The 16,084-nt window shown below is 59.3% G+C and overlaps 1 protein-coding gene across 1 annotated transcript in view; it reads right to left on the bottom strand.

Annotated features, from left to right (window-relative positions):
* Positions 1–16,084, bottom strand: part of LOC139279409 (uncharacterized) — a 42,219-nt gene that overhangs the window by 19,361 nt on the left and 6,774 nt on the right. Inside the window, exons 2-4 of the mRNA XM_070898520.1 lie at positions 5,689–5,980; positions 5,252–5,417; positions 5,000–5,134 (exon numbers count right to left, since the gene is read on the bottom strand). Coding sequence (XP_070754621.1) covers positions 5,000–5,134; positions 5,252–5,417; positions 5,689–5,980 — 593 coding nt within the window. The remainder of the gene's footprint in view (positions 1–4,999; positions 5,135–5,251; positions 5,418–5,688; positions 5,981–16,084) is intronic.

The following is a 16,084-nucleotide window of genomic DNA, read 5'->3' as shown; positions in this document are numbered from 1 at the left end:
TCTGGACTCTGGGGAGGTACCAGCGGATTGGAAAGCAGCTAATGTAATGCCTCTGTTTAAAAAAGGGGGCAGACAAAAGGCAGGTAACTATAGGCCGGTTAGTTTAACATCTGTAGTGGGGAAAATGCTTGAAGCTATCATTAAGGAAGAAATAGCGGGACATCTAGATAGGAATAGTGCAATCAAGCAGACGCAACATGGATTCATGAAGGGGAAATCATGTTTAACTAATTTACTGGAATTCTTTGAGGATATAACGAGAATGGTGGATAGAGGTGTACCGATGGATGTGGTGTATTTAGATTTCCAAAAGGCATTCGATAAGGTGCCACACAAAAGGTTACTGCAGAAGATAAAGGTACGCAGAGTCAGAGGAAATGTATTAGCATGGATAGAGAATTGGCTGGCTAACAGAAAGCAGAGAGTCGGGATAAATGGGTCCTTTTCAGGTTGGAAATCGGTGGTTAGTGGTGTGCCACAGGGATCGGTGCTGGGACCACAACTGTTTACAATATACATAGATGACCTGGAAGAGGGGACAGAATGTAGCGTAACAAAATTTGCAGATGAAACAAAGATTAGTGGGAAAGCAGGTTGTGTAGAGGACACAGAGAAGCTGCAAAGAGATTTAGATAGGTTAAGCGAATGGGCTAAGGTTTGGCAGATGGAATACAATGTCGGAAAGTGTGAGGTCATCCACCTTGGAAAAAAAACAGTAAAAGTGAATATTATTTGAATGGGGAGAAATTACAACATGCTGCGGTGCAGAGGGACCTGGGGGTCCTTGTGCATGAAACTGTCCCAAAAAGTTAGTTTGCAGGTGCAGCAGTTAATCAGGAAGGCAAATGGAATGTTGGCCTTCATTGAGAGGGAGATGGAGTACAAAAGCAGGGAGGTCCTGCTGCAACTGTATAGGCCGCACCTGGAGTACTGCGTGCAGTTATGGTCACCTTACTTAAGGAAGGATATACTAGCTTTGGAGGGGGTACAGAGACGATTCACTAGGCTGATTCCGGAGATGTGAGGGTTACCTTATGATGATAGATTGAGTAGACTGAGTCTTTACTCGGAGTTCAGAAGGATGAGGGGTGATCTTATAGAAACATTTAAAATAATGGAAGGGATAGACAAGATAGAGGCAGAGAGGTTGTTTCCACTGGTCGGGGAGACTGGAACTAGGGGGCACAGCCTCAAAATATGGGGGAGCCAATTTAAAACCGAGTTGAGAAGGAATTTCTTCTCCCAGAGGGTTGTGAATCTGTGGAATTCTCTGCCCAAGGAAGCAGTTGAGGCTAGCTCATTGAATGTATTCAAATCACAGATAGATTTTTAACCAATAAGGGAATTAAGGGTTATGGGGAGCGGGCGGGTAAGTGGAGCTGAGTCCACGGCCAGATCAGCCATGATCTTGTTGAATGGCGGAGCAGGCTCGAGGGGCGAGATGGCCTACTCCTGTTCCTAATTCTTATATTCTTATGAAAGCTCTTCGCATTGAGACAGAGCCTTCAGGCTTGTTTTTTTTTTTTAAACACTCTTTGTCCTTTTAGAATAATGTTGTAATGTGGTCCTTTTTGATTTTTGCCCTTGATTTCTCTGCCCTCCACTCTTGCTTTTCTCCTTCCTACCTTTTGCTTCTGCCCCCTTTTTATTTCCCTCTGCCTCCCTGCATAGATTCCCATCCTCCTGCCATTTTAGTTTAAACCCTCCCTAACAGCACTAGCAAACACTCTGCCAAGGACATTGGTTCCGGTCCTGCCCAGGTTCAGACCGTCCGGTTTGTACTGGTCTCATCTCCCCCAGAATCAGTTCGAATGCCCCAGGAATTTGAATCCCTCCCTCCCTCCCTCTTGCACCATTCCTCAAGTTACGTATTCATCTGAGCAATTCCTACTCTGACTAGCACGTGGCACTGGTTGCAATCCTGTGATTACTACCTTTGAGGTCCTACTTTTAAATTTAACCCCATGCTCCTTAAATTCAACTTGTAGAACTTCATCCCGTTTTTTACCTATATCATTGGTATCACCACAGCTGGCTGTTCACCCTCCCCCTCCAGAATGCGCTGCAGCCGCTCCGAAACATCCTTGACAGATCAGACAATAGGGTGATGGAGGCGATGACAGGATTTAAAGCTATGAATCAGAATCCTAAAGCTGATTCGCTGAGGGACAGGAAGCCAGTGGATCTTGGACAGGGTGATGGGAGTGTGGGACTGTGTGTGGATCAGAAACAAGGTGCAGCATTCTGAATGTACTGTCATTTATGCAAAGTGGAATCAAGGGGACCAGCTAGAAGGGCATTAGAGAAACGGAGTCTTGAGGTGGTAAAGGCATGGACTAAATGGAAGCTCACGAAAATCAAGGGCCTCAAAATTCCGTGTCATTTCTGTGACGCAAATTCAGGGCAACTGAATGCACTATTCTGCAGAATAGGGCGGAAGCCATTTCTGCTTATTTTGCATTTCAAATTCAATGGAGCCAAGTTCCTGATCACATGTTGGACCTCCCCGCATTCCACCCACCGAGTCCCACTGAAGTTCATCAAGTTCCATGAGGGCATGGGCTCGGCACACCGGATTTCCTGTAGTTGCGCTTGCAATGTACTGGGGCCGTCCCAGAACTAGGTTGGGAACGTTCAGCTGCTCCGATGATCTGCTAAGACTGGCGGAAGCAAGGAGCCTTTGAACCTGAAGAGCAGGAACTTAGTCTACAGATTACTGGAGCTGGAAAAGTTTTAGAGCATTTTGTTTTGCTTTTGTTTCCTCCATAGACAGCACTGGACATGCTACTGACAGCCTGAGAGACCTGAAGGATACTTTTGTCCTCCAGTGAGACACTGAGGCCCAGGTTTTGGATTGCCAATGGGAAATCCTTTGTTTACCATTATAATGGCAGAGTAGGAGCAGGAGAGGATAGAGGAAAGGAGACTGAAGCAGCTTATGAGCAATATATTACACTCCCCTTAAATCTTTTACAGTTTACACAGGTTTATGCAGACTTTAGCGAGTATCTGTGTGTGAGAAGAATGGTCTTCAATAAACAGGCAGGAGGAGAACGGTGTCAGCTACTGCATGAAGACCTCCGCCCAAGATCACTGGCCTGGACAGCTCTGTCTGTGGCTGTGAAAGTAGTGACCGTGCTCAACCTTTCTGCCACCAGGTCATTTCAGGCAGCCACAGGGAATCTGTAATATCACCCAGCTTGGTATCCATGTTGCTTTGCAAGCTCCCACGGTCAACCCACCAGCCCCCCACCATCAATTTCATGAACAGAAAGAGCTTCCACTCTCCGAATGCCAAGATTGTGTCTGACATCTTGTAAAGAATTCTCCACAGGAGATTTGCGTGACATTGCTATGATGCATTCATTCTTAGGAATTCTTTTCCCCCTAAACTCGTCAACGATGTCTTGAGAGGGACCTTGCTGCCATGGTTAATGACCTCACTAAGAGTTTGAGACTAGGCGAGGAGCAATAAAACAAGGCATGCACCTTTACCAGAGTGTTCATGGAGGTCTTAGAAGGGGCGGGAGCTCTGCAGTATGCTCTAGATTGTGTGCCCCACATAGTTATAACTTGCTGTGCCCTGTACAACTTAGCAACCTAAAACAAGGCCTGGACATGGACAGGTAGATGCCTGGGGAGCCAGCCCTAGCTGCTCTGGAGGCAGAACTACATGGAGGAGAGCATCAGGATGCCTGTTGCTACATGGACTCCTCAGTGACTGTGCACAACTAAGCACTGAAGTTTTCTCATCTGATAGCACAGCACCTTTGCCACGACTCCAAGAACAACTCCCCACCGTCAAACAAATAATAAATCCATCACTCTGGTAACCATCCTTGATCATCACACTTCGGACTTTGTTGGCTCAACATGACCATCCATGTCTTGCGCATCTGATTGAATAACTGAGCACAAAGTGAGTGCACATCTTCCTTTATTACAATCAACCCGCCCTACTTCCTTCTCACACAGGGCTTCCCCGGAGTAGTGAAACGTGCCTTTCTTTCTCCTATTCTACTGTTTCTCCTAGGTGCAACCTGAGTATCACAAGAGTTGATTGGCTGCTCCTGTGCTATAAAAGGCTCATGGGACTGAGGTGGTCCTCCTCCTAGGGCAGCTTGCTCCTGGCAGGGAGCCGCCGCTGGCTGCATCTCTTGAGCTTCTGCCTGGACAGTCTGGTATCGCCTCATAAACTCCATTGGCCTGGTGCTGTGAGAGGGAAGGCCAGAGGCCTGCCACGTGCTGCTGTCCTGAGAACCAGCCGCTCCAGGCAGGTTACCCTCAGCCGTCGCACTTGGCCCTGGATTTGTATTCCCATTGACCAGCGGGATGGTCGGCCTAATGGCAGCTATCAGATCCTGAAAGCCCTGAGAGACAGCAGCCTGTATCCCAGCCCCCAGAGTCTGAAATCCAGCACGAAGGGTGCCGTCTATTCTCTCCCCTATTACCGCCAGGGCAGCAGTCTGTGCTTCTGTGGGAGTGTGGGCATGGACTGGTTCCTGGGTAGTTGTGAGGTGGGGATGTGCTGCAGATTCTAATGAAGATGCCACATGCTCCATTGAAGCCTGCAGTGAAGTGAAAGCCTCCCTGATGCTGCTGCAAATGAGGGCCGTAGACTCCAGAGTCACGGCTGTCAGGTGCTGCACATCTTCGAAGACTGACCGCAAAGCCTGAACGTACGTATGATGCTCGTTAAACATCCTTCTCTTTGGCCGAGTACCCGTGAGATCAGAGTCCCATGGCTCTGAAGCCAGGGGCAGCCTTCTCCTTGGCCTCCGGTGGGAAGGTGGCACCTCCTCACCTATTCCCCAGTCCTCCGGCTCCCTAATGCCTTGGGAATCACCCAGTGCCACTTCCTCGCTAACACTGTCTAACTGCGCCCGGGTGACCATATCTGCGCTGCAGCGTGGGAGTGAGAAAGCCAGGGGCGCAGGGGGAGAGACTGAGGGGGTCGGGGCAGAGGAACACAGAGCTGGATCAAGCTGCAGGGACTCACGATCCGGCTTGTCCTCGTCATCCTCTTCCTCATCATCATCATAATCAATGAGGAAGCAAAGTTTCTCATCATCATCATCATCATCCTCGTCGTCGTCGTCATCGTCCTCCTCCGGACCCCATTGCTGTGATGGCTCTGCAGGAAGAGAAAGTACAAGCTGAGAATCTCTGAACATCAGTCCCAAGGGATTAGGGAATCAGCTTGTGGTTAGCAAGCCTGAGCACTGGGATGTCCAGATCTACTGCCACTCACCTGTATTCTGCACTGTCACACCGATCTCGCCATCTTCCACCACGGCCAGACCACACTGCCTACCCAGCAGCTCCACGGCCTGATCCTCGTAGGGGGTGAGCTCCTTAATGTTGGGAATGCCCCCTTTGCACTCCTGCCTCTCGCGGGCATTGTGCATAAGTTTCTCCTAAAACAAGAATGGTTCATTAGATTTTGGTTGGCATGAGAAATTTCTCCCAGATGGCATCAAACAGCTGACGTTCTCGATCTAATAGTTAAAGCGCAGTAAGATGCTTATGGCTGTCATGCAAGGAATTCCTGTCAGGGAGCCAGCGACAGGTATTGAGAGATCCTGAATGAGTGCCCCCCCCCCCTTAACCGCAGTGCAGTATGAAGGAGTAGCTGTGCAATTATTACATTTTATGATGGTGCCCAATGGAGAATGTCCAGTGTGTTACCTTTCCTGCTCTCGTCAGGTCATTGAACTTTTTCCGGCATTGGTCTGCGGTTCTGGAGGTGAGAGAGGTGGCATTCAATGCCATTGCCACCTCCCTCCACATGGCACGCGAAATAGGTTTTTGAGGTTTCCTCCCATGCACACCCAGCAATCTGTCTCTCCTTGGCTGCATCTCATTCAGAAGGGTTTGGAGGTCACCGTCTGTGAAATTTTGAGCCCTTCTTCTCTGCCTCTTTGAGCTGCCGTGCTCCCTTGTTTGGGTGTCATTCCCAGATCCTCCATTAGAAGACATGCTTTAAGAAGTGGCACAAAAATCACACATGAGCCAATGATTACAGCTACCTGTCAGTCAACCCAGTTTATCACTCACTTGCTACGACCCCAGCCTGCTGCTTAAGGATTCAGCCATTCTTGGCCTTTTAGAAGGCTGCATCATTAACTTGCAAGCTCCCTCTTCACGCTAAAGAACCAAAGAACGGCACCGAGCAGGATTGCCAGCCAGTCATTGTTGAAGGGTATAGACCAGTGTAAACGGGAATGGAACTATAATTAGATAAATATGTAGGGAGGTTCAGGGGGAGGGGGAAGGAAGGAGAGAGAAGGGGGTGCGTTGAGGGGGAAGGGAGGGAGAAGGAGGGGGCGCGCGCGGGGGCAGCGCCAGGGACTGGAGGGACGCTGGGAAAGGAGGGAGAGGGCGTCGAGGGGGGGGAGCAAAGGAGGGAGGGGGCGTCGAGGGGGGGCAAAGGAGGGAGGGGGCGTCGAGGGGGGCAAAGGAGGGAGGGGGCGTCGAGGGGGGGGCAAAGGAGGGAGGGGGCGTCGAGGGGGGCAAAGGAGGGAGGGGGCGTCGAGGGGGGGCAAAGGAGGGAGGGTGCGTCGAGGGGGGCAAAGGAGGGAGGGGGCGTCGAAGGGGGGGCAAAGGAGGGAGGGGGCGTCGAGGGGGGGGGCAAAGGAGGGAGGGGGCGTCGAGGGGGGGCAAAGGAGGGAGGGGGCGTCGGGGGGGGCAAAGGAGGGAGGGGGCGTCGAGGGGGGGGCAAAGGAGGGAGGGGGCGTCGAGGGGGGGCAAAGGAGGGAGGGGGCGTCGAGGGGGGGCAAAGGAGGGAGGGGGCGTCGAGGGGGGGCAAAGGAGGGAGGGGGCGTCGAGGGGGGGCAAAGGAGGGAGGGGGCGTCGAGGGGGGGCAAAGGAGGGAGGGGGCGTCGAGGGGGGGCAAAGGAGGGAGGGGGCGTCGAGGGGGGGCAAAGGAGGGAGGGGGCGTCGAGGGGGGGCAAAGGAGGGAGGGGGCGTCGAGGGGGGGCAAAGGAGGGAGGGGGCGTCGAGGGGGGGGCAAAGGAGGGAGGGGGCGTCGAGGGGGGGCAAAGGAGGGAGGGGGCGTCGAGGGGGGGCAAAGGAGGGAGGGGGCGTCGAGGGGGGGCAAAGGAGGGAGGGGGCGTCGAGGGGGGGCAAAGGAGGGAGGGGGCGTCGAGGGGGGGCAAAGGAGGGAGGGGGCGTCGAGGGGGGGCAAAGGAGGGAGGGGGCGTCGAGGGGGGGCAAAGGAGGGAGGGGGCGTCGAGGGGGGGCAAAGGAGGGAGGGGGCGTCGAGGGGGGGCAAAGGAGGAAGGGGGCGTCGAGGGGGGGAAAAGGAGGGAGGGGGCGTCGAGGGGGGGCAAAGGAGGGAGGGGGCGTCGAGGGGGGGCAAAGGAGGGAGGGGGCGTCGAGGGGGGGCAAAGGAGGGAGGGGGCGTCGAGGGGGTCAAAGGAGGGAGGGGGCGTCGAGGGGGGGCGTCGAGGGGGGGCAAAGGAGGGGGGGGAAGGAGGGGGGGGGAAGGAGGGGGGGGGAAGGAGGGGGGGGGAAGGAGGGGGGGGGAAGGAGGGGGAGGAAAGGAGGGGGAGGAAAGGAGGGGGAGGAAAGGAGGGGGAGGAAAGGAGGGGGAGGAAAGGAGGGGGGTGAAGGAGAGGAGGGGGAAGAAAGAGGGGGGAGGGGAAGGAGGGTCCGGGGTTGGGGGGGAAGGATGGAGGGGGCATCGGGGGGGGTGGGGGGAGAAAAGAGAGGAGAGATGGGGCATAGGGTGGCATGGGGGGGGTGGGGGGACGTGGCGTGGCGAGGGGGTGGGGGGGGACATTGAAACTTCGAAAGTAGGTGCAGGAGTAGGCCATTCGACCCTTCGAACCTGCATCATTATTCACTATGATCATGGAACTTCAGTACCCCCCATTTCTGCTTTCTCTCCATACCACTTGATTTCTTTACCCGTGAGGGTCGCATATTTGAATATATCTAACGAACTGTCCTCAATAACTTTCTGTGATAGAGAATTCCAGATGTTCGCAATTCTCTGAGTGAAGAAGCTTCCCCTCATCTCGGTCCTAAATGGCTTATCCCTTATCCTTAGACTGTGACCCCTGGTTCTTTACTTCCCCAACGGGAACATTCTTCCTGCACCTAATCTGTCCAATCCCGTCAGAATTTCATATGTTTCTATGAGATCCCCTCTCATTCTTCTAAATTCCAGTGCATATAAGCCTAGTCGATCCAGTCTTTCTTCATATGTCAGTCCTGCTATCCCGGGAATCAGTCCAGTGAACCTTCGCTGCACTCCCTCAATAGTAAGAATGTCCTTCCTCAGATTAGACCACCAAAAACTGCACACAATACTCAAGGTGATGTCTCAAGGCCCGGTACAACTGCAGTTGGACCTCCTTGTTCCTATACTCAAATCCCCTCGCTATGAAGGCCAGCATGCCATTTTCTTTCTTTACTGCCTGCACCTGCATGCCTACTTTCAATGACTGATGTACCATGACACCCAGGTCTCGTTGCATCTCCCCTTTTATTAATCTGTCTTTTGCCACCAAAGTGGATAACCTCACATTTATCCACATTATACTGCATCTGCCATGTATTTGCCCATTCACCTAACCTGTCCAAGTCCCCTTGCAGCCTCCTAGCATCCTCCTCACAGCTTGCACTGCCACCCAGCTTAGTGTCATCTGTAAACTTGGAGATATTATTCAATTCCTTTGTCTAAATCATTAATGTATATTGTAAATAGCTGGGGTCCCAGCACTGAACCCTGCGGCACCCCACTAGTCATTGCCTGCCATTCTGAAAAGGATCCGTTTATTCCCACTCTTTGCTTCCTGTCTGCCAACCAGTTCTCTATCCACATCAATACATTACCCCCAATACCATGTGCCTTAATTTTGCACACTAATCTCTTGTGTGGGACCTTGTCAAAAGTCTTTTTAAAGTCCAAATACACCACATCCATTGGTTCTCCCTTATCCACTCTACTAGTTACATCCTCAAAAAACTCGAAGTTTTATCAAGCATGATTTCTCTTTCATAAATCTATGCTGACTTGGACCGATCCGGTCACTGTTTTCCAAATGCGCTGCTTTTACATCTTTAATAATTGATTCCAGCATTTTCCCCACCACCGATGTCAGGTCTAGAATTCCCTGTTTTCTCTCTCCCCCCTTTTTTAAAAAAAAAAGTGCGGTTACATTCGCTACCTTCCAATCCATAGGAACTGAACCAGAGTCCATGGAATGCTGGAAAATGACCACCAATGCATCTACTATTTCTAGGGCCACTTCCTTAAGTACTCCAGGATGCAGACTATCAGGCCCTGGGGATTTATTGGCCTTCAGTCCCTTCAATTTCCCCAACAGCATTTCCTGACTGATAAGGATTTCCCTCAGTTTCCCCATCACGCTCGACCCTCGGTCTCCTAGAATTTTCAGGTTATTCATGTCTTCCTTTAGTGAAGACAGAACCAAAGTATTTGTTCAATTGGTTTGCCATTTCCTTGTTCCCCATTATGAATTCCCCTGATTCTGACTGCAAGAGACCTACATTTATCTTCACTAATCGTTTTCTCTTACATATCTATAGAAGTTTTTGTACTCAGTTTTTATGCTCCCTGCAAGCTTACTCTCATACTCTATTTTCCCCCTCCTAATTAAACCCTTTGTCCTCCTCTGCTGAATTCTAAATTTCTCGCAGTCCTCAGGTTTGCTGCTTTTTCTGGCCAATTTAAATGCCTCTTCCTTTGATTTAACACTTTCCCTAATTTTCCTTGTTAGCCACGGTTGAGCCATCTTCCCTTTTTTATTCTTACGCCACACAGGGATGTACAATTGTTGTAGTTCATCCATGTGATATTTAAATGTCTGACATTGCCTATCCACCATCATCCCTTGAAGTATCATTCTCCAGTCTATCCTAGCCAATTCACGTCTCATACTGTCAAAGTTTCCTTTAAGTTCAGGACCCTAGTCTCTGAACTAACTGTGTCACTCTCCAGCTTAATGAAGAATTCTACCATATTATGGTCACTCGTCCCCAACGGGCCCCGCACGACCAGATTGTTAATGAATCCTCTCTCGTTACACAAGACCCAGTCTAGGATGGCTTGCTCTCTAGTTGGTTCCTCGACATATTGGTTGAGAAAACCATCCCTTATACACTCCAGGAAATCCTCCTCCATAGTATTGCTACCAGTTTAGTTAGCCCAATCAATATGCAGCTTAAAGTCACCCATGATAACTGCTGTACCCTTATTGCACGCATCCCTAATTTCCTGTTTGGTGCCATCCCCAACCTCCCTACTACTGTTTGGTGGTCTGTACACAACTCCCACTAACGGGGGGAAGGGGAGACAGGGTGGGGGGGAAGGGGAGACAGGGTGGGGGGGGGGGGGAAGAGACAGGGTGGGGATGGGGGGGGAAGAGACAGGGTGGGGATGGGGGGGGAAGAGACAGGGTGGAGAGGGGGAGGGGGTGGGAGGGGGAGAGAGACAAGGTGGGGGGGGCAGAAGGAGCGGGGGTGGGGGGGGGGGAGAAGGAGCGGGGGTGGGGGGGGGTGGGGAGAAGGAGCGGGGGTGGGGGGGGTGGGGAGAAGGAGCGGGGGTGGGGGGGGGTGGGGAGAGGGAGCGGGGGTGGTGGGGAGAAGGAGCGGGGGTGGGGGGGGGTGGGGAGAGGGAGCGGGGGTGGGGAGAGGGAGCGGGGGTGGGGGGGGGTGGGGAGAGGGAGCGGGGGTGGGGGGGGGTGGGGAGAGGGAGCGGGGGTGGGGAGAGAAGGAGCGGGGGTGGGGGGGAGAGAAGGAGCGGGGAGACCGGGGGGGGGGGGGGGGGAGAGAAGGAGCGGGGAGACCGGGGGGGGGGGGGGGGGGGGGGGAGAAGGAGCGGGGAGAAGGAGCGGGGAGACCGGGGGGGGGGGGGGGAGCGGGGAGAGGGGGGGGGAGGAGCGGGGAGAGGGGGGGGGAGGAGCGGGGAGCCCGGGTGGGGGGTGGGGGTTGGAGCGGGGAGCCCGGGGGAAGGAAAGGGGGGGAAAGGGGGGGAACGAGGAGGAAAGGGGGGGAACGAGGAGGAAAGGGGGGGAACGAGGAGGAAAGGGGGGGAACGAGGAGGAAAGGGGGGGAACGAGGAGGAAAGGGGGGGAACGAGGAGGAAAGGGGGGGAACGAGGAGGAAAGGGGGGGAACGAGGAGGAAAGGGGGGGAACGAGGAGGAAAGGGGGGGAACGAGGAGGAAAGGGGGGAACGAGGAGGAAAGGGGGGGAACGAGGAGGAAAGGGGGGGAACGAGGAGGAAAGGGGGGGAACGAGGAGGAAAGGGGGGGAACGAGGAGGAAAGGGGGGAACGAGGAGGAAAGGGGGGAACGAGGAGGAAAGGGGGGAACGAGGAGGAAAGGGGGGAACGAGGAGGAAAGGGGGGAGAGAGGAGGAAAGGGGGGAGAGAGGAGGAAAGGGGGGGAGGGAGGAGGAAAGGGGGGAGAGAGGAGGAAAGGGGGGGAGGGAGGAGGAAAGGGGGGGGAGGGAGGAGGAAAGGGGGGGAGGGAGGAGGAAAGGGGGGGGAGGGAGGAGGAAAGGGGGGGAGGGAGGAGGAAAGGGGGGGAGGGAGGAGGAAAGGGGGGGATGGAAAGGGGGGAAAGGAAAGGGGGAGGGAGCGGGGGAGGAAAGGAGGGAATGGGGGGAGGAAAGGAGGGAAAGGAAAGGGGGCAACGGGGGGGAGAAGGAAAGGGGGAACTGGGGGGGAAGGGAAAGGGGGGGACATGGGGAACGGGGGGAAGGAAAGGGGGAAAGGCGGGGGGATGGAAAGGGGAGGGTGGAAGGAAAGGGGGAAGGCGGAAAGGGCGGGAGGAAAGGGGGGAAGGGAAGGGAGGGAGAGGAGGGAAGAGAGGGGGCGAGGGGGGAGGAAAGGGGCGAGGGGGGGAGGAAAGGGGCGAGGGGGGAGGAAAGGGGCGAGGGGGGAGGAAAGGGGCGAGGGGGGGAGGAAAGGGGCGAGGGGGGAGGAAAGGGGCGAGGGGGGGAGGAAAGGGGCGAGGGGGGGAGGAAAGGGGCGAGGGGGGAGGAAAGGGGCGAGGGGGGGAGGAAAGGGGCGAGGGGGGGAGGAAAGGGGCGAGGGGGGGAGGAAAGGGGCGAGGGGGGGAGGAAAGGGGCGAGGGGGGGAGGAAAGGGGCGAGGGGGGGAGGAAAGGGGCGAGGGGGGGAGGAAAGGGGCGAGGGGGGGAGGAAAGGGGCGAGGGGGGGAGGAAAGGGGCGAGGGGGGGAGGAAAGGGGCGAGGGGGGGAGGAAAGGGGCGAGGGGGGGAGGAAAGGGGCGAGGGGGGGAGGAAAGGGGCGAGGGGGGGAGGAAAGGGGCGAGGGGGGGAGGAAAGGGGCGAGGGGGGGAGGAAAGGGGCGAGGGGGGGAGGAAAGGGGCGAGGGGGGGAGGAAAGGGGCGAGGGGGGGAGGAAAGGGGCGAGGGGGGGAGGAAAGGGGCGAGGGGGGGAGGAAAGGGGCGAGGGGGGGGAGGAAAGGGGCGAGGGGGGGAGGAAAGGGGCGAGGGGGGGAGGAAAGGGGCGAGGGGGGGAGGAAAGGGGCGAGGGGGGGAGGAAAGGGGCGAGGGGGGGAGGAAAGGGGCGAGGGGGGGAGGAAAGGGGCGAGGGGGGGAGGAAAGGGGCGAGGGGGGGAGGAAAGGGGCGAGGGGGGGAGGAAAGGGGCGAGGGGGGGAGGAAAGGGGCGAGGGGGGGAGGAAAGGGGCGAGGGGGGGAGGAAAGGGGCGAGGGGGGGAGGAAAGGGGCGAGGGGGGGAGGAAAGGGGCGAGGGGGGGAGGAAAGGGGCGAGGGGGGGAGGAAAGGGGCGAGGGGGGGAGGAAAGGGGCGAGGGGGGGAGGAAAGGGGCGAGGGGGGGAGGAAAGGGGCGAGGGGGGGAGGAAAGGGGCGAGGGGGGGAGGAAAGGGGCGAGGGGGGGAGGAAAGGGGCGAGGGGGGGAGGAAAGGGGCGAGGGGGGGAGGAAAGGGGCGAGGGGGGGAGGAAAGGGGCGAGGGGGGGAGGAAAGGGGCGAGGGGGGGAGGAAAGGGGCGAGGGGGGGAGGAAAGGGGCGAGGGGGGGAGGAAAGGGGCGAGGGGGGGAGGAAAGGGGCGAGGGGGGGAGGAAAGGGGCGAGGGGGGGAGGAAAGGGGCGAGGGGGGGAGGAAAGGGGCGAGGGGGGGAGGAAAGGGGCGAGGGGGGAGGAAAGGGGCGAGGGGGGGAGGAAAGGGGCGAGGGGGGGAGGAAAGGGGCGAGGGGGGGAGGAAAGGGGCGAGGGGGGGAGGAAAGGGGCGAGGGGGGGAGGAAAGGGGCGAGGGGGGGAGGAAAGGGGCGAGGGGGGGAGGAAAGGGGCGAGGGGGGGAGGAAAGGGGCGAGGGGGGGAGGAAAGGGGCGAGGGGGGGAGGAAAGGGGCGAGGGGGGAGGAAAGGGGCGAGGGGGGGAGGAAAGGGGCGAGGGGGGGAGGAAAGGGGCGAGGGGGGGAGGAAAGGGGCGAGGGGGGGAGGAAAGGGGCGAGGGGGGGAGGAAAGGGGCGAGGGGGGGAGGAAAGGGGCGAGGGGGGGAGGAAAGGGGCGAGGGGGGGAGGAAAGGGGCGAGGGGGGGAGGAAAGGGGCGAGGGGGGGAGGAAAGGGGCGAGGGGGGGAGGAAAGGGGCGAGGGGGGGAGGAAAGGGGCGAGGGGGGGAGGAAAGGGGCGAGGGGGGGAGGAAAGGGGCGAGGGGGGGAGGAAAGGGGCGAGGGGGGGAGGAAAGGGGCGAGGGGGGGAGGAAAGGGGCGAGGGGGGGAGGAAAGGGGCGAGGGGGGAGGAAAGGGGCGAGGGGGGGAGGAAAGGGGCGAGGGGGGGAGGAAAGGGGCGAGGGGGGGAGGAAAGGGGCGAGGGGGGGAGGAAAGGGGCGAGGGGGGGAGGAAAGGGGCGAGGGGGGGAGGAAAGGGGCGAGGGGGGGAGGAAAGGGGCGAGGGGGGGAGGAAAGGGGCGAGGGGGGGAGGAAAGGGGCGAGGGGGGGAGGAAAGGGGCGAGGGGGGGGAGGAAAGGGGCGAGGGGGGAGGAAAGGGGCGAGGGGGGGAGGAAAGGGGCGAGGGGGGGAGGAAAGGGGCGAGGGGGGGAGGAAAGGGGCGAGGGGGGGAGGAAAGGGGCGAGGGGGGAGGAAAGGGGCGAGGGGGGGAGGAAAGGGGCGAGGGGGGGAGGAAAGGGGCGAGGGGGGGAGGAAAGGGGCGAGGGGGGGAGGAAAGGGGCGAGGGGGGGAGGAAAGGGGCGAGGGGGGGAGGAAAGGGGCGAGGGGGGGAGGAAAGGGGCGAGGGGGGGAGGAAAGGGGCGAGGGGGGGAGGAAAGGGGCGAGGGGGGGAGGAAAGGGGCGAGGGGGGGAGGAAAGGGGCGAGGGGGGAGGAAAGGGGCGAGGGGGGGAGGAAAGGGGCGAGGGGGGGAGGAAAGGGGCGAGGGGGGGAGGAAAGGGGCGAGGGGGGGAGGAAAGGGGCGAGGGGGGGAGGAAAGGGGCGAGGGGGGGAGGAAAGGGGCGAGGGGGGAGGAAAGGGGCGAGGGGGGGAGGAAAGGGGCGAGGGGGGGAGGAAAGGGGCGAGGGGGGGAGGAAAGGGGCGAGGGGGGAGGAAAGGGGCGAGGGGGGGAGGAAAGGGGCGAGGGGGGGAGGAAAGGGGCGAGGGGGGGAGGAAAGGGGCGAGGGGGGAGGAAAGGGGCGAGGGGGGGAGGAAAGGGGCGAGGGGGGGAGGAAAGGGGCGAGGGGGGGAGGAAAGGGGCGAGGGGGGGAGGAAAGGGGCGAGGGGGGAGGAAGGGCGAGGGGGGGAGGAAAGGGGCGAGGGGGGGAGGAAAGGGGCGAGGGGGGGAGGAAAGGGGCGAGGGGGGGAGGAAAGGGGCGAGGGGGGGAGGAAAGGGGCGAGGGGGGGGAGGAAAGGGGCGAGGGGGGAGGAAAGGGGCGAGGGGGGGAGGAAAGGGGCGAGGGGGGGAGGAAAGGGCGAGGGGGGGAGGAAAGGGGCGAGGGGGGGAGGAAAGGGGCGAGGGGGGGAGGAAAGGGGCGAGGGGGGGAGGAAAGGGGCGAGGGGGGGAGGAAAGGGGCGAGGGGGGGAGGAAAGGGGCGAGGGGGGGAGGAAAGGGGCGAGGGGGGGAGGAAAGGGGCGAGGGGGGGAGGAAAGGGGCGAGGGGGGGAGGAAAGGGGCGAGGGGGGGAGGAAAGGGGCGAGGGGGGGAGGAAAGGGGCGAGGGGGGGAGGAAAGGGGCGAGGGGGGGAGGAAAGGGGCGAGGGGGGGAGGAAAGGGCGAGGGGGGGAGGAAAGGGGCGAGGGGGGGAGGAAAGGGGCGAGGGGGGAGGAAAGGGGCGAGGGGGGGAGGAAAGGGGCGAGGGGGGAGGAAAGGGGCGAGGGGGGGAGGAAAGGGGCGAGGGGGGGAGGAAAGGGGCGAGGGGGGGAGGAAAGGGGCGAGGGGGGGAGGAAAGGGGCGAGGGGGGAGGAAAGGGGCGAGGGGGGGAGGAAAGGGGCGAGGGGGGGAGGAAAGGGGCGAGGGGGGGAGGAAAGGGGCGAGGGGGGAGGAAAGGGGCGAGGGGGGGAGGAAAGGGGCGAGGGGGGGAGGAAAGGGGCGAGGGGGGGAGGAAAGGGGCGAGGGGGGGAGGAAAGGGGCGAGGGGGGAGGAAAGGGGCGAGGGGGGAGGAAAGGGGCGAGGGGGGGAGGAAAGGGGCGAGGGGGGAGGAAGGGGCGAGGGGGGGAGGAAAGGGGCGAGGGGGGGAGGAAAGGGGCGAGGGGGGGAGGAAAGGGGCGAGGGGGGGAGGAAAGGGGCGAGGGGGGGAGGAAAGGGGCGAGGGGGGGAGGAAAGGGGCGAGGGGGGAGGAAAGGGGCGAGGTGGGGGAGGAAAGGGGCGAGGGGGGGAGGAAAGGGGCGAGGGGGGAGGAAAGGGGCGAGGGGGGGAGGAAAGGGGCGAGGGGGGGAGGAAAGGGGCGAGGGGGGGAGGAAAGGGGCGAGGGGGGGAGGAAAGGGGCGAGGGGGGGAGGAAAGGGGCGAGGGGGGGAGGAAAGGGGCGAGGGGGGGAGGAAAGGGGCGAGGGGGGGAGGAAAGGGGCGAGGGGGGGAGGAAAGGGGCGAGGGGGGGAGGAAAGGGGCGAGGGGGGGAGGAAAGGGGCGAGGGGGGAGGAAAGGGGCGAG

Source organism: Pristiophorus japonicus, chromosome 14 (assembly GCF_044704955.1).
Source record: "Pristiophorus japonicus isolate sPriJap1 chromosome 14, sPriJap1.hap1, whole genome shotgun sequence".
Lineage (NCBI taxonomy): Eukaryota > Metazoa > Chordata > Chondrichthyes > Pristiophoridae > Pristiophorus > Pristiophorus japonicus.
Note: the sequence above shows the minus strand (reverse complement) of the source record. Positions and strands in the feature narration are given on the sequence as shown.